General features: G+C 38.5%; 1 protein-coding gene across 2 annotated transcripts in view; it reads right to left on the bottom strand.

Moving 5' to 3' along the window:
- Positions 1-22,264, bottom strand: part of pkhd1l1.1 (PKHD1 like 1, tandem duplicate 1) — a 74,750-nt gene that overhangs the window by 28,300 nt on the left and 24,186 nt on the right. For both annotated transcript variants that reach the window (XM_048202418.1, XM_048202419.1), the window contains 23 exons: positions 21,937-22,125; positions 20,688-20,858; positions 19,833-20,050; positions 15,008-15,983; positions 14,034-14,282; positions 12,517-12,666; positions 12,078-12,252; positions 10,878-11,034; positions 10,545-10,701; positions 10,245-10,454; positions 9,634-9,763; positions 6,241-6,482; positions 6,017-6,153; positions 4,872-5,901; positions 4,492-4,683; positions 3,493-3,644; positions 3,154-3,313; positions 2,842-3,022; positions 2,631-2,719; positions 1,739-1,893; positions 1,453-1,582; positions 1,220-1,338; positions 927-1,056 (listed from right to left, as the gene is read on the bottom strand). In XM_048202418.1, coding sequence (XP_048058375.1) covers positions 927-1,056; positions 1,220-1,338; positions 1,453-1,582; positions 1,739-1,893; positions 2,631-2,719; positions 2,842-3,022; positions 3,154-3,313; positions 3,493-3,644; positions 4,492-4,683; positions 4,872-5,901; positions 6,017-6,153; positions 6,241-6,482; positions 9,634-9,763; positions 10,245-10,454; positions 10,545-10,701; positions 10,878-11,034; positions 12,078-12,252; positions 12,517-12,666; positions 14,034-14,282; positions 15,008-15,983; positions 19,833-20,050; positions 20,688-20,858; positions 21,937-22,125 — 5,499 coding nt within the window. The remainder of the gene's footprint in view (positions 1-926; positions 1,057-1,219; positions 1,339-1,452; positions 1,583-1,738; positions 1,894-2,630; positions 2,720-2,841; positions 3,023-3,153; positions 3,314-3,492; positions 3,645-4,491; positions 4,684-4,871; positions 5,902-6,016; positions 6,154-6,240; positions 6,483-9,633; positions 9,764-10,244; positions 10,455-10,544; positions 10,702-10,877; positions 11,035-12,077; positions 12,253-12,516; positions 12,667-14,033; positions 14,283-15,007; positions 15,984-19,832; positions 20,051-20,687; positions 20,859-21,936; positions 22,126-22,264) is intronic.

Genomic DNA, 22,264 nt, shown 5'->3' with positions numbered 1-22,264 from the left:
GTGTTAACACAATGCTAAGGAGGAAAGACATCAGCAATGATCTTAGAGAAGCAATTGTAGCTGCCCATCAATCTAGGAAGGGTTCCAAGGCCATTTCCAAACAATTTGAAGTCCATCATTCTACACTGAGGAAGATTATTCACAAGTGGAAAACATTCAAGACAGTTGACAATCTTTCCAGGAGTGGACATCTAAGCAAATTCACCACAAGGTCAGACTGTGCACTCACTGATCAAAGAAACTGCAAAAAACCCAAGAGCTACATCTCAGACTCTACAGGAAATTGTTAAAGTTCATGACAGCACAAATAGAAAAAGACTGAACAAGTATAGCTTGAAAGGGTTGCCAGGAGAATGCCTCTTCTGCTTTCTTTTTGCAAAGTTGCATCTGAACAAACCACAAGACTTCTGGAACAATGTCTTTTGGGCAGTCATTGAGTCAACCATGAACTCCTCTGCATACCTCAGTATTCTAGAGTCAAATATGAGGCCATCTGGGTCATGGGTCATCTAACAGGAGAATGATCCCAAGCACAGATACTGTGGCGGGATCTCTAGAGAGGTGTGCACAAACAGATGCCTACAAACCTCAATGAACTGAAGCAATGTTGTAAAGAATAGTGGGTCAGAATTCCTCCAAAATGATGTTAGAGACTGATAAAGATTTGGCTTTATTTTTGTAAAATAAATAATGACATGGTGTAATATTATGTGTTGTTGTTCATCTGGGGTTGTATTTACCTAAGTTTAAGACCTGCTAAAGACCATATGATTATTTATTATGTCCTGATACAAAACAGAATTCAAAAGAGTGTACTTTCTTTTTCACATGACTGTATATTTGTGTACATATTTTTAACAGCTTTTAGATACAGCATAATGCCTATTTACATTATAATGGTATTATCTTTAATCTAGGGGACTAACCGATGTGTGTGTATGATAAAGGCTGGTCCAGAGTCAGTGTTCTGCCATAATCTGAGATTGCAGTGATGGTGCGGATTTCTGTCTGCCAAGGGTCATAGCTGGTGGTGGACAGCAGGATCTTCTCCCCAACCTGGAGGTAATCAAATTGTGTTATGGTTCAGAGCACAAATGCAGCTTGGAATCTAAATGGCGTCACCAAATCACACAAAAAAGTTTTAATTAGTTCTTTTAAGATCTCTGTTCTTTTTTGTTTATTTGTTTGTTTGTTTATCATTTTTAAAAAAGCTTCTGACCTTCCAGTCCACAGATTCCTGTAGAGAGAGAGTGCTGTTTCCTGCCTGGGACGTGCTAGCCAGCTTAGTGTGATACACGTTGTGTGGCATACCATAAAGGTCAAGAGATCCAAACACACCTTGAAGACAATGTTTCCACTCAAATCAACACTTTTAAGTTGGCGAATGACTAACAGGAATGTCTCTGATGCAGTCAATTATCAATAATGAGATTTTTATTGATGTTGATTTACCTAGAACTTTGGACCCTTGGTTTGGTCCCGATGGTAATAGCCAGTCTGGTGTGGAATGGCTTCCTCTCAGTATGATCTGTAGTTGACCTCTGAAAGGTTCATCAGGCCACCCAGCAATCAAACGTCCACCCTGATTGAATGAACATGTACAGATAGAATTAATGTCTTTAATACAGACAAAAGTAAGTGAAATTAGCACACAGGATGAGTCTGGTTGTGTTTTGGTGTAATAATCCTAAGATGCCTATAGCAGAAAGATGCAATTTGAATGTAGTTATGTGCTTACTTGAATGGAGATGTATGTGGCATTCAGAACAATGTTATTATATTGAGAAACACTGCTGGAGGAGGTGCCATTGTTTGCGTCTGGAATCTCCAGAACTCCAACTATTTTCAGCTTGTTCAGGGAGGGGACTACAACATCCACAACCATCCAAATGCCTTGAGACAGAACGGGACATTTTTAATTATTTTGGGCCACTGTAGGGTTTAAAGTGTCCCTATTATGCTATTTGTTTTGGAGGTCTCCTACAATAGGTTTACATGCATCCAAGGTCAAAAACTAAAGAATTTGGTCTCACTAAAACCCTCCTTTCCGAGAGTCTAGTCTGCTCTAATTGGTCAGATGGCCCAATCTATTGTGATTATATACAGTCTATTACCATATCTGAATTTTAGCTCCAGAGGCTTCCTCAACATTTGTATAGATAGTGATACAAACAGTAATGACAGTGTCAGTTTTACCAAATCAATTTTAGACTGAGTTCTCATTGCTTGGAAGTGCAAGCAAATTTGCAGCACAGAAAATGGTGTCTTCTCAACACAAAACAAACTCTAAGCCTCAGCTTCAACTACAGTGTTTGAGGGTCAAAGTAGATGTTGTTCACGTGCAGCCAATAAAGACCACAGGCTGGCATCATCCAATTTTGTTACAAACTTATGTAGTTTCAAGCATTTCAGACAGTTCAGAATCAGTCCTTTCTTTTACTAGACAACAACTCCATTAACTGTCCACTTTGATCTTTTAAACTTTGCAGACCTTTTACATTCACAAACATCTTAAAGGTAATATCCAAAAAAGCATAATAGGGGCACTTCAATGAAAATGGCATATCATAATGCTGAATAGCTTTTTCTTTCTGTCTTTGCTTGTGATTTGTCACATTAGAGATGCTTACCAACTGGAATGACCACATCAGAGCCTTCTTGTGGCACACTGAAGTTGTTCTCTGAGCTTGACCGCCAAAATGATGTATTTGACCAGAGACTAAACCCAACAGGATATGTTTCATTAGTTAAACTAAACAGATTTAATATATGTTTATTATTATAGAAGAGAGATTATTATCATTATATTAAAAAAAATGCTGTGTGTGTTTGGTAACATACACATAGTTTGCAGGTCTGCGGCCGGTTGTGTTGGATGTGACTGGAGTGACTACAGGAACAGATGGAGAGATACAGTTGGGATAGTAACACTGATACACCCTAAAGTCCAACGATCTGTCTACAGTTGAGCGGTCCACACTGTTCCTCCTTCTCCGGCTAGTCAGACGGTCTCTTCCAGACACTGTAGATGCAAAACTCAAAATCTTTAATTCTTTGCACAGTACTGAGCAGCTTTGAGCTTGATACTGTATGTGTCCTTTTTAAATACAAAGATAACATAGATGTCTTGGGTGAATAGATAAGTAGTTTTACCCATGTAATAGAGGTTTCTGGATGACTGGTTGAAGTACCAGTCCCCATTTACATTTGCAGTGGGGTTCAGGGGCTGAGAGGAACCATTCCTGTCATCTATAATGCGGAAGCGGTCAGGTGTCTGAGTCAGGTTGTGATTCATGATTATATAATTTTCTGGCTGTCATGTATAAAGAGAGGGAAAAAAATAACATGCTAATAAATACTAATCTTAATTGAATGGAACATAAAGGCATATTTTTCATTGACCAGGCTGTCATGCAAAAAGAAAAAAAAAAATCAACTTTTCGTTTGAATGCACATTGAATTACTTAGTAATGTGTAATGTGCATACTTTACCCGAAAACCGTAGACCATTCCATTGTATGAGATGTTGGTGATTTGGGAAGCACCATCAAAGTACCAGTTATAGGTTTGGCCTGTGGGCAGCATTGCCATCCAGCCAAATGTGTGGGTCACAAGTTTTTTGACGAAAGGAACCACACATGTTCCTAAAGAGAGGTGTGACACAGAGAGTTACTATGCCAACCAAGAGGCTTTCTAATCATCACAGCTCACTTCAACCCAACAAACAAAGAATGCTCCCCCAATGTTAGTGTATGGAATAGGAAAGAGTCCCCTAAATTATCGTTTCATGTGTGTACGGAACACGACTCACTCCCGAAACTGACACCGTGGTAACCATAGCAAAGTTCTGGTCTCTCACATGTTTGGTCTATGCTATTCTGACCAAATATTACATCGACAAAAGACTCAATATTATGTTCAACATTTAGCTAAAGCACAGTCGACAGAGGCATAGTGTTATGTTTATGCTTGTAAAGGCTGCTTCATAGAGTGCGCTCTTGCAGTGTTGCCTTCGCCACTTATTAGGCTATAAGCATTTTTGGGCTTGTTGTTTAAGCTTGGCTCATCCAGCGATTGAGTTATTAAAGTGAACAGGTGCGGGTCATGATATTTTGGTCTTATTTTCAGCATAAAGCATTTGGATTTATTTCGGTTTATTGTGGGCTTGTTCTTGTTTGCTTTTTTTCTAGCAAGATCTGGCAACATGAATGAATCGAGTCTTGTACCGCTTTCCCTGTGTCGCACATACAGAAGAAAGAAACATCTCTGATGCATGTTAAAATTGTTCAGTGCGGTTCCGTACACACTGTGCAGAATTTTTTTTTTTTCATTCATTCATGTTTTTCCTATGTAAACATGCACATCTTGCAACGAAAAAAGATTTTTTAAGATTTTTTACTAACATTCCCAGAACATACAGAAAGAGTCAATTGTATATAGAAACATGTCTAACATATGCGCACACATTTTACACAGATTATTTCATCCTACCATATGAGTTGGTCAGAATCACATCTTTAGCTTGAAGTGAAGGCGGTGAGGGATTGTTGACGACCATGCGGTGGAAGTTAATGGTGTTGTCACACACTGCAGCAGGGACGCCAACACTCCATTCTGTTCCCGGAAAGCAGCGTCTTGGGTCAAGCAGGTTATTCCTTGGTACCACCTTGTAGCTAATGTTGCCTTTTCAGAAATATAAAATATTGATATTCATTATTTGCTTTTGTTTTCTTTTTCTTTAAGTAACCGATGCTTTGTCAATGTAAAGTTTGAATTTTACCATGCCGATAAACCTACATATCCATTAAGATATTGTTTTTTTTTTTAAGTTATCATGTATCTATATACTGTAATATCTAATGTTTCTATACCTGTCAGGGACCCATCAGTATCTACTAGCGCCACCTCATGCTCCCATCTGAACCAGGCCTTGTTGGGCGACTGATAGTACTGGATCCCACTGAACCTCGCGCTCCAGCCTCCACAGCGGAACATGCAGGTTCCAACTATTTCTGCCACCCCGACTGCAGCACACGATGGACGGTCGAAGTTCACAAACTTGGTGTTGATGACGCTCATACCATCATCCAGGGGCAGGACGACACCACGAGCTGTGCAGTAGTCGCTCCCCAGCCCCAGCTCATCCACGTGACCCACCATGGTGCTGTTGACCACAGCCGCCCCTCCATCCAGTCCCCATCCGCTGACATACGGCTGGATGATCCTCTTGGCCTCCACTCCTGCCTTCTCATTATTGACCATTAGGAACTCGCTGAACTGAACTGCTCCTACATTTACCCATTCTGCACCTTTCTCGTTGTTCCAGGAAGTGAAGCGGCGGAAGACTGCTGGCACTGGTGTTGAGGAGCCGCAGCTGCCAGAACGCATGGGGAAAAACTCTTGGAAGATCCACAAGCCAAACCAGCCCTGCGAATGCACCGTATTGTTGAAGAACTGTCCCAGAGGTACTCTCTTTTGACAGATGTTAGCGTTATATGAAGGGCCGTCGGGATGATCATGCATGCGGTACCAGAAGCCGAAGTGCGTCCCACCAGCTGCAGCATTGTGCCTAATGGTGTTATTAGGGTTAGTGACCCAGAATGCAGCTGGAGTTACATCGTCATTTAGCAAACTGGTGCTCTGTTTTACAAATACCGCCAGGTTGTACTGCAGGATGTTGCCAGTCTCAATGCCGTCCTCAATAAAAAAGGCTCCACCCATGATATTGTAGATGACATTACGCTCCACCAGCAGGTTATGGGTGTTGTGGATGGTGACGGCACGGTTGTAGGACTGGTGGATGCCACATCCACGCACATATGACTTAAACTTAACATCACCCATTAGATGCCAGTGGATTGGGTAGCGTCCCAGACGGAACGCCTGTCCAACATTGAAGAGCTGAAGGAGGATAATGACAAACATAATGCATGATTGAATTTCATGGATAATATTTATCCTTAAAGGTCTCCAAGGGTTTTGAAACAAATGATTTTGAAACAAAATGAATGTTTACCTCAACATATTCAATTCTGCCAATTGCCAGATTTTGGTTTGGTTGTGGTGCGTGGAACATGATGCAGCCACCAAACTGGTCACTTCCTACTTCTTCTCCAAACCTACCCTGGAAACAAGTCTGGGTGGCAAATTCCCCTGTAAGCAAAAGCATTCATACAATTTGATAAAAAGACTTTCAGCTGTCTGTCTTTCCATCCACAGCTGAGGAAGTAACATCCAAACCTGTGTTGAATCCAGCAGGACAAGCTGCAATCTGATCGTTCCACTCCATGTTGTTGGATCCACGGACAACAATGTTTCTGGTAAGAAGGCCGACCTCTGCTCTTGCTTCAAAAACTGTCCCATCAGGCAGCGTAACAGACACACCCAGATGAGTATATCTCAGTGGTTCAGTCAGTGTAAGGGTCCTACCATCAGCTGAAACTGAGGCAATTCTCATCAATTCATTCTCTTGCTGACTGTGTCTGTAAATTCAGACAAAACATATTTCTTATTATTATCATTAGCACTGACAACTCATATATTTTTTAGAATCATTATTAGCATATTTTTATAGCATTTAGCATATTCAATTTGGGCAAGAACAATTTAAACAGTAAGTTTTTTAATTTAGTTTTTTACCCCTAAACAAATAGAATGATAGCACCTAAAAATGCAAAAATATTTATACTTTTTTTTTAGTGAAATTAATTAATTTGGGACCATTTTATAGAGAACAATTGCACCATTTTTCATTTCCTTGGCCCTTGTTCCTACACTGATGTAGTTCAGTTTCTGTAGCAAGTCAGTGAATGGAAGTAAAATAATGCAGTATGTTTTTGAAACAAAAAGTATCTTCAATTGCACTACTTGAAAAAATATGCGTTGCATTAACCATGCTTGTATTTCAATGCATTGTATTTTTAGGGCTTGCATTTTTATGGGCTGAAATTCAACATGGTTGTATATTTAAGCTGTGAATATTTCAATTCAAAACAGTTCACACACATTTTTATTGTTAAAAATGCAATAATCCATATTCATCTTTCAGATTTAATTTCCAAAATATTCATTCTGTTTAAAAATACAACCAATAATATTCAGCAGGCAATTTTCTGTACATTTTATTTCGCGTCCACAAATTTCAACATTTCACATCCGGGAACTTCAGGAATAGCAGTAGAGTACCAAGCATAATCATCATCTGCTGTTAGTCGACCTCTCCAGCAGGTGGTGCAAGCGTGTGTTAATGAAGAGCAGAGCAACAGTTAGAGCAAGTCATTAATTTCATTCATTAAAATGGATTTACATTAAATGGAGCTAGCGTTAAGTGCATGTGTGATGATTATCAGGGCCAGTATATATGCAGAAATGCTGATAAAGACATAAAAGTTGTGTTTACACTTAATTCAATGTCTTCACTGTTACTTTCCCTGTGTAGCCTCGATCTAAGCAGCTTTCTCTACAGTGAACAAGATTATAACGTTATTCCCCGATGCTGATGTACAGTTCAAATGTTAAATCTGAGATAGACATATAACTTTCCTTAACTTTATATCGCAGCTGTGCTGCAGTACTGGGGTTTCCCTCAATACATCATACTCCAGGATTCCCTTGCTGTCGGGACGTATAGAACGCTTAAAGTGCTAAATAGGTTTTTTTCGTCGACTGAGAAACCAAAGACTGTTAGTGAGTTTTTGAAATGAGCGCATGCGTAAGAACAATGCGTAAGGAGGGAACCCCCCTCCTTCACAGCTCATTTCGAGGGAACGCCTCCCAAAACAAAGTATTTGAACACGAGTGTTTACCATTCGCTGTGTCGTGTTAGTGGATTCATTATGTCGGACTCACCGCAGATAACTCATAATCTGCAGTTGTTACTCCTGTCTCCTGACAAAAACATTGCATGCGGCGCCTGTAGAGTGTGGAAAGTTACTGGAGCGCGCAGCCACGCACGTCTTTCCCAAGGAACGTAATCTCGCACGAGGAACATCATGGCAGTGACTGACAAGCCAGAGGGCCAATCGTTTACGCGATGATCGCGTTAACGATTGGCTGATGTTTTTAAGGCCCTACCTCGTGCACAGATGATGTATATTAATATTATTCCTTTCAGTGCACCTAATAAATAGTCTTTTATCAGTTAGTAAAGACAGTTTCAAGTAATATTGCAAAAAATGTATAAAACAAAACATCCTCTTTAGCACCTTTAACTTATCTTTATAGACTAAATACAGTGATATAAAAGACCACTGAATTCGCACCTATACTATACTATATAGGCTACAGGCAAGCAGGTGGAATCAGAATATGGACGTAACGTATAAAGTTTGATACTAAGTCTTTCCCAGTGAAATACTTGCATAAAGTTGGCTTGACATTGGATGGTCCATATTTACAAATTTATGGAACGTCACTGAAATTACATACGACATTGGTGTACACATTTCTAACTTCAATATTATTTGAAGATATTGACAAACAGTCATAAACTGTAATGTGCTCGTGTAGGTGTCAAGCATGATGCTCACCTTTTAGATTTTTTATATTTAATAAAATAAACATAAAAAAAATTGCTAATTTTTTACTACTGCATAAGCTTACATTTATTATCAAGTCTAAAAGTTGTGTATCACACCTACATGCACAATTTACAGACTGTAATTCATTCTCTTCAAATACTATAGAGCTTTAAATTATGGTATATTTTGTTGTATGAGCAAACAATAGGCTAAGTGAAATATATAACGTTATTTACATATGACTTGACAGTTTATTTTATTCAATATCAAGAATCTAAAAGATGTGCATCATACCTGAAACCTACATGAACACTTTACAGTTGGTTTCATGACTGTAAGTAATTCTCTTCATATGCTATTGAAGTTAGAAATGTCGTGTGTAACTTTAGAGACGATCCCTAAATTTGCGAATACCGACCGTCCAATGTCAAGCCAACTTTATGCCAATATTACACTGGGAAACGCTTAGCGTCAAACTTTGCGCACTACGTCAGGGAAAGTAACAGTGAAGACATTAAATTAAATGTAAACAACTTTTGTGTCTTTATCAGCTTTTCTGCATATATACTGGCCCTGATAATCATCACACTTGCACTTACCGCTAGCTCCATTAATGTAAATCCATTTTAATGAATGAAATTAATGACTTGCTCTAACTGTTGCTCTGCTCTTCATCAACATGTGCTTGCACCACCTGCTGGAGAGGTCAACTAACAGCAGATGAAGATTATGCTTGGTACTCTACTGCTTTTCCTAAATTGCCTGCTGAATATTATAGGTTGTATTTTTAAACATTTTGGAAGTGAAATCTGTAAGATGAATATGGATTATTGCATTTTTAACAATGAAAATGTGTTTGAAATGTTTTGAATGGAAATATTCACAGCTTAAATATACAACCATGTTGAATTTTAGCCCATAAAAATGCAAGCCCTAAAAATACAATGCATTAAAAACAAGCACGGTTAATGCAACGCATATTTTTTCAAGTAGTGCAATTCAAGATGCTTTTTGTTTCAAAAACATATGGCATTATTTTACTTCCATATCAGTGGCTTCAATTAAATCAACCTGAAACCAAGTTTCACTGTAGGTTTGGGTGGTGCATCAATACCTATGCCCCGTGGAAGCAATGACAATTTCGTCGCCAGTCTTCCAGGTGACGGCATCCATCAGTGTCAGCGTGTTGGAGCCGTTTTGTGCAGTCTGAGAAAGGCGAGTCCATGGCATAGGGACGGGGATTCCTGGAGAAGCAGGATTGTAGTTAAGCCCTGAACAAAACCTCTCACTGCAGGGAAGTGATTACGCACTATGGTGTCTGTATCAGGGAAATTTAGTACTTCTGTGAAGCCCACCAAAGGGGCTTTCTGACTTAACTGAGCCTTCTGGGAATGTTATGTAGGTCATATCTATATTTGTAAGGATTACTTCATTTTCTAGGGATTGTGTTTCTGACTTTGTGGTCTTTTAGATGCAAATTTTCCAGTATCTCTGAGGTTTCTGTTACTTTAGTCCAGTTACAAACACAAAAGTAATAATAATAATAAATTATAGTATCAGGTACATCTGTTTATATATATATATATATATATATATATATATATATATATATATATATATATATCTTCTTCTTCTTCTTGTATTTGTTTATTTTTATAAATATTTAATATAAATAGAATTCACTAAAAATTAATTTGAACTGCATAGTGTTGTTTATTTGAATACCATGCAGGTCCAACACCCCTTCTCTGACAGCCAGGGTTTTGGTGCCATAGACAGGAAGTTCTGTAGAACGCAGGTGTCCATGCAGTGTGATGATGGCCTTGTGCTGGAAGGGTGCCTGCTCTGTTCCGATCTGCAGTGCTCCACCATCTGTAATCAGAATATTCTCTGCCTGCAGCTCAATATCTGCCTCATCAAAAATCAGTCGCCCGCCTTAACAGAAAAGAGACATTCACAAAATTGTGAGTGTAAGTGTACCAAGGCTTTGTTTAATAAAGACAATATTTGTCTATATGAGCATACCCTGGATAAGGAGCATCTTAAGGACTGGGGTGCTGGTGTCCAGAAGGATGGTCTGGCCAGGAGTGATTACAGCAAACGTGCCCTCCTCAGGAGGGGAGAGACCACCCCATGTATATGGAGATGACCATACGTCAATGTAGAAGAAGGTAGCATTATTCTGAGAGAGAAGAGACATTCCTGGCAGTGAGTGTAAATGTAAATATTCACAATAAATATTTTATAACTTTATTATTAATATTTAATAATATATCTATAATGAGAATAAATAAGTATTTAGTTTGTCACTGTGCTGTTTAAGAAGATCAAATATATTTATATCACATTTGATATTACCATTCTGGCAATTCCTCTGTTCCCCAGCTGGACTCGCACTTGAGTTTCTTGGGATCTGGGCTGAGAGTTGGTCACACAGATGATTTGCGACTCACTAGCTGACTGGACATCGCAGACAGACCCTGCGATTGTGACAGTGACTTCACTAACATTTGAGCTACAGATGAGATGGGGAAGAGAAAAAAAAAAAACAGTGAAATTGAGATTTTAAGAAGCATTCTGTCATCATTTCTTCATCCTCATTAGACTTTAGTAGATTTGAGATATAGTGTACAAATTACAATACTTATGGTACTTTTTGTGCTTGACAGCACCTGGTCAACATTGAAAGTGAATGTTTGTGAATAGCTGCCCTGATATTATGCTTAACCTCTCTTTTTGTGTTACAGGTTTGGAATGACATGAAGGTGAATAAATGTTTAAAGGGCAAATTATTGTTTAAAAACTTGTATTGACCAGGGTTATTATCGTTAACTAAAATAAAAAATATTTTTTCAAGCACGTAAAGCAACCAAGCTTGAGCTTTCATTTACCAAATTTATATGTTCACTAATCAAACAGTAATAATATAATATAAGAGAAAAATGATATAAATAATATATAGTTCATCATATAAAGCGATCGTGTCTCTTAAGACTTTTATTAAACTGCTCATTTCATATAGATTTCTTTTACGATCTCTTTATGGATGATTTGAAGTGTCTGAGTTTTCACTGAATAGACTTTCAATGGAGGGACAGAAATCTCTCAGATTTCATTAAAAATATCTTCATTTGTGTTCAGAAGATGAACTAAAGTCTTATTTTTGGGTGAACTAACCTTTTAAACTAAATAAAAAATAGAAATGTTGCTTTGTCAACTAACTGAAATACGTTTAGGTTGAAGCTTTAAAATTACTAACTGAAATCAATAAAAACAAACTGAAATAAAAATAGTAATATAAATATATAAATATATATAAAAACAACAAAAGCATATTTTTTATTTTATTTAAATTAAATAAAAAATAAAAGCTAATTCACAATTTTAATAAAACTACAATAGCATATAAATAATACCAAAATAACACTGATATTGGCTGTACAATACATATAAATGTTATATTTAGTAACATTAATGTCGCAGTGAACAATGAACATTGTGTATCTAAGCCTGATTGAAGGACAATCAGCCACAGTGTAATTCTGGTCTGTTCTGCACCTGAAACCCGAGCCGGTAATTGTGAGTCTGGTGCCTCCAGCGGTCCCTCCTCTGCGTGGTGTAACGGTGGTGATAACAGGGGTCAGAGAGGATCTGTAAGTATAGCTGTTCGTGAGGTTGACGGCGTCACCTCCATTCATCACTATGACTGTGCAAACCCGCGCTGCTTCACTTCCTGCAAGAGACGACAGCAGTCAGCAAGCAGAATGACAGTCTTTATTTCAGCTCTATTCATCTGTGACCTGTTTCTGAGCTGTCACATTTATCATTGTCTCTTAGTGACTGACTTCTGTCAGTTAAAGCATTCCTGGTCTGTTTTGCTATTGCAAAACTTTGTACTGGGAGTTCAGACAGAAATACTTACTTTAATGGATTAAGCTTTGTTATGCTAACTGAACATTTCTAGACACAAACGTAATGCTTTTAAACTGATACATGCCATTGTTGGGTGGGACCTCGCAGTTTAGCTGGGTAGATGTGGAGTTCTGCAGGTGCACTTTACAATCTATGTTACAGATAAGGACTCTGGTGATGTTTGGGTCAAATCCAGAGCCTTGAATGGCAACAACAGCTCCTCCGGCGTAGCTTCCTACAGCAAGACAGAGCAAAGGTATCCTGTAGTGTCTTATCACTCTGTAATTTTGTGTAAATATGAGAGCAAGTATGAAAAGGCACTGTGTGACAGTGGTTCCCATCTAGTTTTGCTTCGGAACACAGGTTTTTCATCAGACAAAACAAAAGTGTCCCTAAAATCAAACTTTGATATTTATTAATAATACCTGTATATGAAATTAATGGGCCCGACAGTTTGCTAACATTTACTTGATAGGCTGAACAGGAAGATTCACAATCTTGTAAATGCATTAAAAAAAAATTTCAGTTGGCTTTGTGTTTTGAAAATCTATATTTGTTTCTAATCGTCTTTTGAATTTTGATTGATTGGACTGATGCTCTTGACAGCAAATAATTCACTACACAAAATACAATTTATATTCATCTTTATCTGAAAATTCATGTTTGTTTTTCCATGATGAGGGCATATCACACAACCAACATGTTTTCAGATAAATGTAACAGATAAATGTGACGAAGAAGTTTGATTGACATCGTCAACAAAGTATATTAAGTGTTTTCCTTGTTCTTTTATGTTGAAGTACCGTAAATTTAAAATACCATTCAAATGTTTGGGATTACTAAGATTATTTCATTTTATTTGTTTGTTTGTTTGTTTGTTAAGAAATTACTTTTAAAATACTTTTAGAATTAATATAATACTTTTTTTTAATTAATACTGAGCAAGGATAGATTAAATTGATCAAATTCAGCTATTTAAATGCAGTTATCAAATGTAGTCTTTAAAAAAAAAAAAAACAGCATATTAAAATGATTTTTGAAGGACAAATTGATACTGAAGACTGGAGTAATACATACATTTTAACAAATATTAAAATAGAAAATATTTATTTTCAATGGTAATGATATTTCACAATAATCCTTTTTTATTGTATTTTTGGTTAAATAAATGCAGCCTTGGTGCCACTTTCAAAAACATAAAAAAAAAAACAACTTACCAGCCCCAAACTTTTAAAAAGGAGTATATATATGCCTTATTAGAAATCAGTGATTTTGTGATGTCACAACGAATGCATTAACACATTAACAAGGGGCATTTACATATAATGTTTAATTGTAAGGGTCAGAGAAGGTAAAAATTATTTAGTATTATAATACTAAATTATTACTTTTTTTGTGCAAGTCACCTTTAAAAAAAAATAGGTTAAAAGTATTAGTTTTGACATGGCACTAAAATATCTATATTTTGTATAATGACAAGTGTTCCTTATAAATAAGCACTTTTCATGTAACTAGGCACATTTCCTTCTAAGTGGAAGTCAGTTTTGCCTTATTCTGTCCATATTAACAAACTTTTACCCCAGAGAAAGTATTTTTGATTACCCTCATTCGGTGTGACCCCTGTCAGCAGCAGCTCATAGGTGAAGACAGACTGGGTCAAGGCTTGACCTTTGACCTGATGGTGGAACATGATTGGGAAAGTTCCTCCCGCATGTTCTCCAACAGTGCAAAGCAACTGTGTATCTGTGACGGATGTCACACTACAAGCCACACCGCCGATCTCTAAGTAAACGAGCCCTACATCTGTGCCAAAGCCAGTACCAGAGACGGTGATCTCTGTTCCAACCGGACCTGCAAGGAAGGGATTAAGTCCGTAGTATTACTACGATGTGTTGTTATATTCAGTAGTTCAATAGAGTGCTGCAGAGATGACGTTTCCACGTATTGGCCAACAAAAATACGGGTTTTAAGCACTTCTGGTCCCATCATCATGAAGTCAGGGTTTTTTTTAAATGGGTATTTGTTTCAAAGCTTGAAATAAGGTCTGTGGTGAACACAAGGTCAAGATACTTTCATAAAATACATCAGTAATACTCCTCATGATTTTATTTATTTATTTATTTATTTATTTTTTCATTTTATTTTTTTGAGACATTAAGCATTAACATGCTGAACAGGTAAACTCAACATTTTTTTTTGTTTGTTGTTAAAATAAAGACCCAAAAGAAAATTGGGAAGCTGGTGTATGACGCTGAAGTCATGTGACCATTTATAGCCTATGTTTAGCTTTTTATCTCTGGCAATAGTATTTAGGCTTTAATTTCATAAAAAGTTGTTCATTTGTGAAATAATCAAGATTATCTTGAACAAAATGTGTAAGAATCCAAACTTTTGTTGGCCACAGAGCTTATTTCATGCAATAATCAAAAAGTCAATAGAAAAATCCAATTTGTTTTTTGTCAAGGAAACAAGGGTGATGCTAACTTGTGTTGGCCTACAAAAATATGACATCACTGCAGCACTTCATAGTAAATGGCACAAATTATATTCTTTTTAAATGTAATGCACGGACGTACCTGTTATGGGACTGACGGAGTTAATGTTTGGAGTTTGTCCCCTAGAGTAGTTGAAAAGTTGAGGTGGATACACAACATCAAACACCTTAATGTTCACCTGCACCTGTCCCTCTGCACGAGGAGGTGTCATGCACCTCACCGTGTCTGGAGTCACATCTAAAATCCTGCAGGGGGAGTTAGCGAGTTTCACAGTTGTATTTCCCGCCACAAAGCCATTTCCTGTGATCAAGAGTGGGGTTCCTCCAGCAATGCTGCCTGATGTTGGGTAGACACTGGCTTGTGCTATGCTGGTCAGGGTGGCGTCTCCAGTGGCAAGACCTTTGCTCATGACCACCACCTGTAAGACATGCGTGCCAGCAGGAAGGGCACCAACTAAAACCTTGATGTTGCTGTCGGTGACTTCTGTGACTTCCAGTAGGATGTTGGCTGCAGATACCATTAAATCATTAGAGTTGTTCCCAAATCCACTGCCAGTGACCTCAACGGTGGTGGAGTTTCCACTAACCGAGTTAGGGGACACTGCAGAGACGTACGGTGCGATGGAGTTGGAATATTCAAACGTGCAATCAGAACTGCATGAGGAAGAGATGGAGTTGACATAAACTGCTACGTTTCCCCTGCGAGCTGCAGATGGCAAGGTATCGCACACCACATGAGAGTAGTTCATGAAAACCACATTGCATGGAATGTTTGCTACCGTAACTGAACCATTTGAGAATCCAGAACCAGAGATGAAGAGACGCGTGTAGCCTGTGGTGCTGCCCACCATGGGAAAGACGGAATCGACCACAGGTAGAACTACAAATCTGCGGTCGTACTCTTTTGGCATGGACAGGATGGCAGTGCCAAGGTTGTTGACTCTGACACTTACGGGTAAGGGGATGCCCACTGGTGCTCCACTTTCAGGACTGAGTTGGCAGTTAATCTCAGTGGAGGTGCTGTTGATGATGTTGCATGGACGATCTCCAACTTTGACCTTTGGTTGCCCAAAAAACATAAGACTTTATTTTCATTTTTGCCATGCTGCCCAAAAGTGATTGAATTTACAGTAAATTTTCCATAAATATTTAATACAATGATAAACTGTATGAACTCTTTTATATTTTTGGCAAACAGAACAGGTCACTGGGTCACTCAAGATGAGAAATTTGCCTTCTTTAAGTTATTTCAGGCATATTTCTAAGTTCTTCTTTTGTTTTTAAATAGTATTTTTTCACTTGTTTTTTCCAGAAAGAATATCTAAACATCCTAAAAACAAAATTAAATAACCTTGGGGTTAACCTAACCTTAATTTTCAAGGGGTTGAGAATAAATACTACATAATATTAAGACTTGTTTTCAAATATTGTATTTTGAATAAAAGTGTTTTATATAAGTATTTTGTCTAGCAGATTTTTCCACTTGTTTTAACTAAAAATAAGTATAAAAAAAAGAGAAAAAGAGAGAGAGATAGTCTTATTAAAGATACATTCTCTGCAAACAAGCCTATTTAAATAAATATTGAATTCATATATGATAATATGGGGTGATCACACTCAAAAACTTTATTAAAGTAAAACTAAAATTAAAATATTATTTTAGTTAGAAAGATATACAGTATATATCAAAAGATATACAATATAATTTTAATATTTTAATTTAAAGCATATCTGAATCAATATTATTTGTTAGAAAAAAATGTTAAAGTCCACAGTTAATAATTGTATCCCTTAAAACTCATCTTTGATCACCAAAATTACATACTTAAACGTTTGTTCCTGTGGAAAAAAATTCTTAATGCCTTAAAATAGCTTGAATTTAACTTTACTAATTTAATATACATGGATCTATGAATATGATAATTAGCCCCACCTCCACTCACTCACACGAGCTCAGACAAGATCCACTCAACTTAGTGAGGTAAACGCTGCACAATGATATCGCTTTTTACAACATTGGACACATAACGGTAATTAAAGGTAAAGGTAGTTTGTAATGTCAGAAACACCAGCAAGGTCTTTGGTTTACTCAAAGTTTTAAAGAGAAAATACTCAGTAATGGTGCTGACTTATGAATTTGCACATGGTTTGTCTTAAAGCATGTTAAAAACACCAGATAGATATATTAACAACATTAAAAACTTGATTTTCACCACAGGGGGGACGTTAGGATTTCGATTACGTGGAGAATAAATATTTTTTGAAAAAGTGGGTAAAGTTGGTAGGTTTTTTGGTTTGATTGTTTTTTTTTTTGCTAAGGATTGAGTAAATATTGCTTAGTTTTTCCCCTTACTGTTATAAATAGATTAATTGTATACATTTTTATTTCTAGGCCTAAGTAATTGATATACTCTGAAATCTGAAGTTCCACTTCAGTCAGTCACTCTTGTCGCCTTGTCCGGAACTATGAATTTCGATCTCGCTAGAGACCAATCTATAATCTATAAATGAGAAGCAGGTGCAAGCGCATATCAGCTTTTCGCTTCAGAGCCGAGCCTTCATTCGTCCTGAGTTTTTGTCTACTTAAAGAGTGGCACTAACTTCTGTAGCATTCTGCAGTGGCAGTAACACCACTCGTTTTGCTTGTTTTGAGACCGTTTCAGCACTGGCTTCACGGCTGAGTCCCAAGATGGGTGTGGCAACACGGTACTCACCGGGTGGAAATCACACTGGCTTGTCGCCAAACCTTCAGCCCGTGGTCGGATCCTTTGTTTCTGTGGGTGGGAGTACCCCTGGAGCAAGTGACCAGGCATGCTGTGGTATTCACGGATGCCTCTGCCACCAGCTGGGGTGCCACATACAACAGGCATGCAGTCTCAGGGGTTTGGACGGGACCCCATCTGCATTGGCATATCAATTGCTTCAAGTTGCTAGCAGTACGTCTTGCTCTAAGCCACCTAAAAAAGTGCCTACAGGGCAAAGACGTGCTGGTCTGTGTACATCAAACATCAGGGTGGTCTACGCTCCCTTCACATGTCGCAACTCGCCCTCCATCTCCTTCTCTGAAGTCAGAAGCATCTGAGGTTGCTTCGTGCCATTCACATTTCTGGCACGCTCAACCATGTGGCAGATGAGCCATCACGAGCTGCGCTCCCAGGAGAATGGAGACTCCATCCCCAGGTGGTTCAGCTGATTTGGCATCATTTCAGAGTTGCACAGGTAGATCTGTATGCCTCTCCAGAAACCACCCACTGCCAGTTGTTTTTTTCCCTGACCGGGGGAACACTCGGCACGGATGCACTGGCATACATCTGGCCCTGGGGCTTACACAAATATGCGTTTCCCCCAGTGAGCCTACTCGCACAGACACTGTGCAAGGTCAGGGAGGGCGAGGAGCAGAACTGATGCTCCTCACGACAGCCCCTCCTTGGCCGATTCCTCTAAGGAATCTGCTTTCTCAGAGATGGGGCACCCTGTGGCACCCGCACCCAGACCTCTGGAAACTGAACAGGACGTGGAGGTTCTAGGTGAGCACCTAGCACCATCTACGAGACAAGTTTATGCTCCAAGTGGAATCTATTCGTCGAGTGGTGTTCTTCTCGCTGAGAAGACCCCCGAAAGTGTTCAATAAGGGTTGTGCTTTCCTTCCTGTAGCATGGGTTGGAGTGAAGGCTGTCTCCCTACACCCTCAAAGTTTATGCTGCTGCAATTTCTGCTAATCACGACCCCATTGGATGCAAGTCGGTTGGAAAGCACGACCTGGTCGTCAGGTTCCTTAGGGGGGTGAGACGGTTAAATCCTCCTCGACCTCCCTCCATACCCCTCTTGGGACCTTACTCTGGTGCTCCAGAGTACTTCAGATTGTCCCATTTGAGCCTTTGTAATCATTTGATCTAAAGATTCTAACCATGAAGACTTTGCTTCTGGTTCCATTGGCCTCTGCCTGCAGGCATTTTCGGTTGAAGAATCGTGCCTAGAGTTTGGGCTGGGCGACTCTCATGTGGTACTGAGACCCCGGCCTGGTTATGTGGCCAAGGTTCCTACCATTCCTTTCAAATACCAGGTAGTGAACCTGCCCGAAGGAGGCAGACCCAGCCCTGCTCTGTCCCGTCCATGCATTACGAATGTATGTGGACCGGATGCAAAGCTTTAGAACCTCAGACTAGCTCTTAGTCTGTTATGGAGGCCAGCAGAAGGGAAAGGCTGTCTCCAAGCAGAGGATGACCCACTGGATAGTGGATGCCATTGCCTTGGCGTGCCCTGCCCGCTCAGGCTGCAAGCTTACTCTACCTGTCTTACGCAGGGCACTGGAAGGTGGCAGCACCAGTGGCGCTTTGGTATGCATCCCAACTCGTCGGTCTGACGAGAGTGACCAACTGAAAGGGAACGTCTCAGTTACGTATGTAACGCTCATTCCCTGCTGTACCCACAGCTGCAGTAATGCTGATGGGATGCCAGGTCGACAACTTCGGCTTGGCTCCTCAGCGAAAACCTGATATGCGTTTGCACTTGCTGCTCATTTATACCCACTCTGTGGGACAGTGCAGCTGATGCAATTATCGCATATCGCATGTTTTAGTTACACTCAAAGTAGATTGGGTGAGATCCCAATTCATTGGTCCGACGAGATGTCTCCGTTCCCTCCTTCAGGGAACAAGGGTTACCTATGTAACCGAGACGTTATATGAATGTATATGTGTGTATTTGTTTTTTGTTGTTTTCTATGTATTGTGATATCTAATTTTAAATGATTAATTTAGGTTTTTAAGTAGAAAATAAGACAATGATTGTTTTTTTATTGTTGTTGTTTTTTTGCATTGTATTTCATTGACATCTTTCGGGTGTTTGGGACATTCCAAAAATTCCCTAAAACACCATTAATTATATAGCTGACCACTGAATCTCACCTCGTTTGCACAGTTAATGTTGCTAAAGCCAGATCCACTGATGGTGATGATGTCATGTGTGGTGCCATGGTCAGGTGTAATGTGGTACACAGTGGGGCTGGCGCAGGAAGTAAAACTGAAGTAGTGACCATCAGAGGTGTCATTAAATTCCAGCTGATCTTGAAAACAGTCTGAAGTGGCCACACAGTCAGAGTCAGATGAGTTCATTTTTCCTGAAACTGAGTGGACACAAATGACAATTAGGATGATTTTACTTACAAATTCCTCTTGCAACTCTCTTTATTCTGGTCTCGCTCAGTCTTCATTATCACGATGGCAAGTTGTTCAAAATATGGCCACAAGACTTCTTACTGGGTTTAAAAAGGGGGACCACATCTCCCCTATTGGAACATCCTTTCACTGGCTTCCCATTAAATTTAGAGTTGACTTTAAAATCCTTATGTTTGCATATAAGGCGTTGTCTGGCCATGCACCAAGGTATATAAGTGATCTTGTGCACTGTCCTGCTAGGGCACTTAGATCTTCTACTCACTTTCTCTTAACTGTGCCTCGGCGTCACTATAAATCAAACGGTGATCAGTCCTTTTCTGTGGCTGGAATGGCCTCCCCTATCATGTGAAGTCTGCTCCTTCATTGGACATTTTTAAATTTACTCGTATTTTTGTTCTTTAGCGTTTGGAAACCTGTAATTATTTTTGTGTAGATCTACTTTGTACTTTGTACAGCACTTTGGATCAATCTATATTGTGTTTAAATGTGCTTTAAATAAATGTTGTTGTTGTTGTTCCTTACCCAAAAACTATAGTTTATGCTGAAATTTGCTAAATTACTTATGAATATATGTTGCCATTGTACCTATATTCATAGAGGCCTGTATTCCTGTCACAAACACCTGAAGCCCAACAGTGCTCTCTTTCAGAGGCATAACGGTCACCACACCCTGCAGCGTCTTCTGGTTGCCAGAGTCAATGTAACCGCTGCTGTAGTAGTAAACTCCAGGAGATGTGAAACGATAAGCAAAAAACCCTGATAATAAAACAGACACAACAAGAACAGTAAAATCAGATTTTGTTCCTCAATCAAACTGGCATCACACCTCTAGCTCTTATTGTTCTCTAGAGTTCATTTACAGAATACAAACTTTGACATCTACAGTAAAAAGCATTGAACATATTGTCTAACAAAACAGTACAGTACATTGTTTACTTTTTTCTTCTTGCTTTTTTTTTTTAACAGTGACTAGTGTGTAATTATTTTGGATATTAGCTAATTACAAAGCAGACACCTTCACTTTATTCTTCATAAAATCTGATACTCTCACAAATCAAATGCTTTTCTGGATCAGGGTTTGTTTGGTTTTTTGTTTGTTTGTTTTTTACTTACTTTTATAAATTAATTATATTTCCTTGAGGACCAGTCTGTAATGTCACAATGGACAATCAAAAGCCACTTCACTGTTTCAGAGTCAATATATTGCACTGTATGTGACTAAATGAAATAATGTACATTTTGCAAAAATGTCAACTTTCAAGTTGTCAGCCATTAAAAGTAAAAGTAAGAAACACCTTAAAAAGAAATTTTGTATTCAAAATAGTATCTAGCAGACTGCTGATGCTTCCAATGTAGAATTGCAAATTATTAATTAAATACCATTCAAATTTATTTGTACAGATACAAAGTAAATATACAGTGCCTTTGAGCAACTAATTTGTGTCCAGGAAAACTACCTTTGACTGATAAATAAATAAACATAAAACTTAAATGAATAATAATAATAATAAAGATTTACTTGTCTGTTACTTGATATCTTGTAGAATAATGTATTTTTCAAAAGTATAGATATTTATATTTATGAAAACCATCTAATTATTTACATATTAATATTCATGATTTGTGGTTTTTGACTCCTCTAGTTACATAGGGTCTCTTTATAAGAATAAGACTAGAAATTGTACCATTTTAAGCAAGGACTGGGTTTCAAAATGGTTTTCATGCAAATTTTGTTCTCGCAAATAATGTGCGTAGTATTGTTTGTCTGCTTAATGTAAATTAGAATGAGCCGTGTTAATAGGTTATCAGATATTTGTTGTTGTAGTATTTGTACCTTTGGCAGCTCGGGTGTCTCCACTGCTGAAAGCAATGCCATCATAGTCTGTGCTGCTGGGACTGGACACACTGAAGACCCTGTAGCCCAGACCGGGCACAAAAGCTGGTGCATCCCAGCGCCAAACCACTGTATCCCCCACTGAGGCTATTATCGCAGAGGGACTCCAGGCGTAACCCTGACCGTACACTGAACACATATGATGTAATTAACTGTATGCAAGTAGACAAACAAACACATGTAGTCAAAAATGCACATTTTATGACAATACGATATATAGGGAAATTTTCCAGACTAGATAAATCATTTTATACCATTTTGCAACTAA

The sequence above is a fragment of the Megalobrama amblycephala genome, linkage group LG9 (genome assembly GCF_018812025.1).
Source record: "Megalobrama amblycephala isolate DHTTF-2021 linkage group LG9, ASM1881202v1, whole genome shotgun sequence".
NCBI lineage: Eukaryota > Metazoa > Chordata > Actinopteri > Cypriniformes > Xenocyprididae > Megalobrama > Megalobrama amblycephala.
The sequence above is the reverse complement of the archived record's forward strand: the minus strand, read 5'-3'. Positions and strand labels throughout refer to the sequence as shown.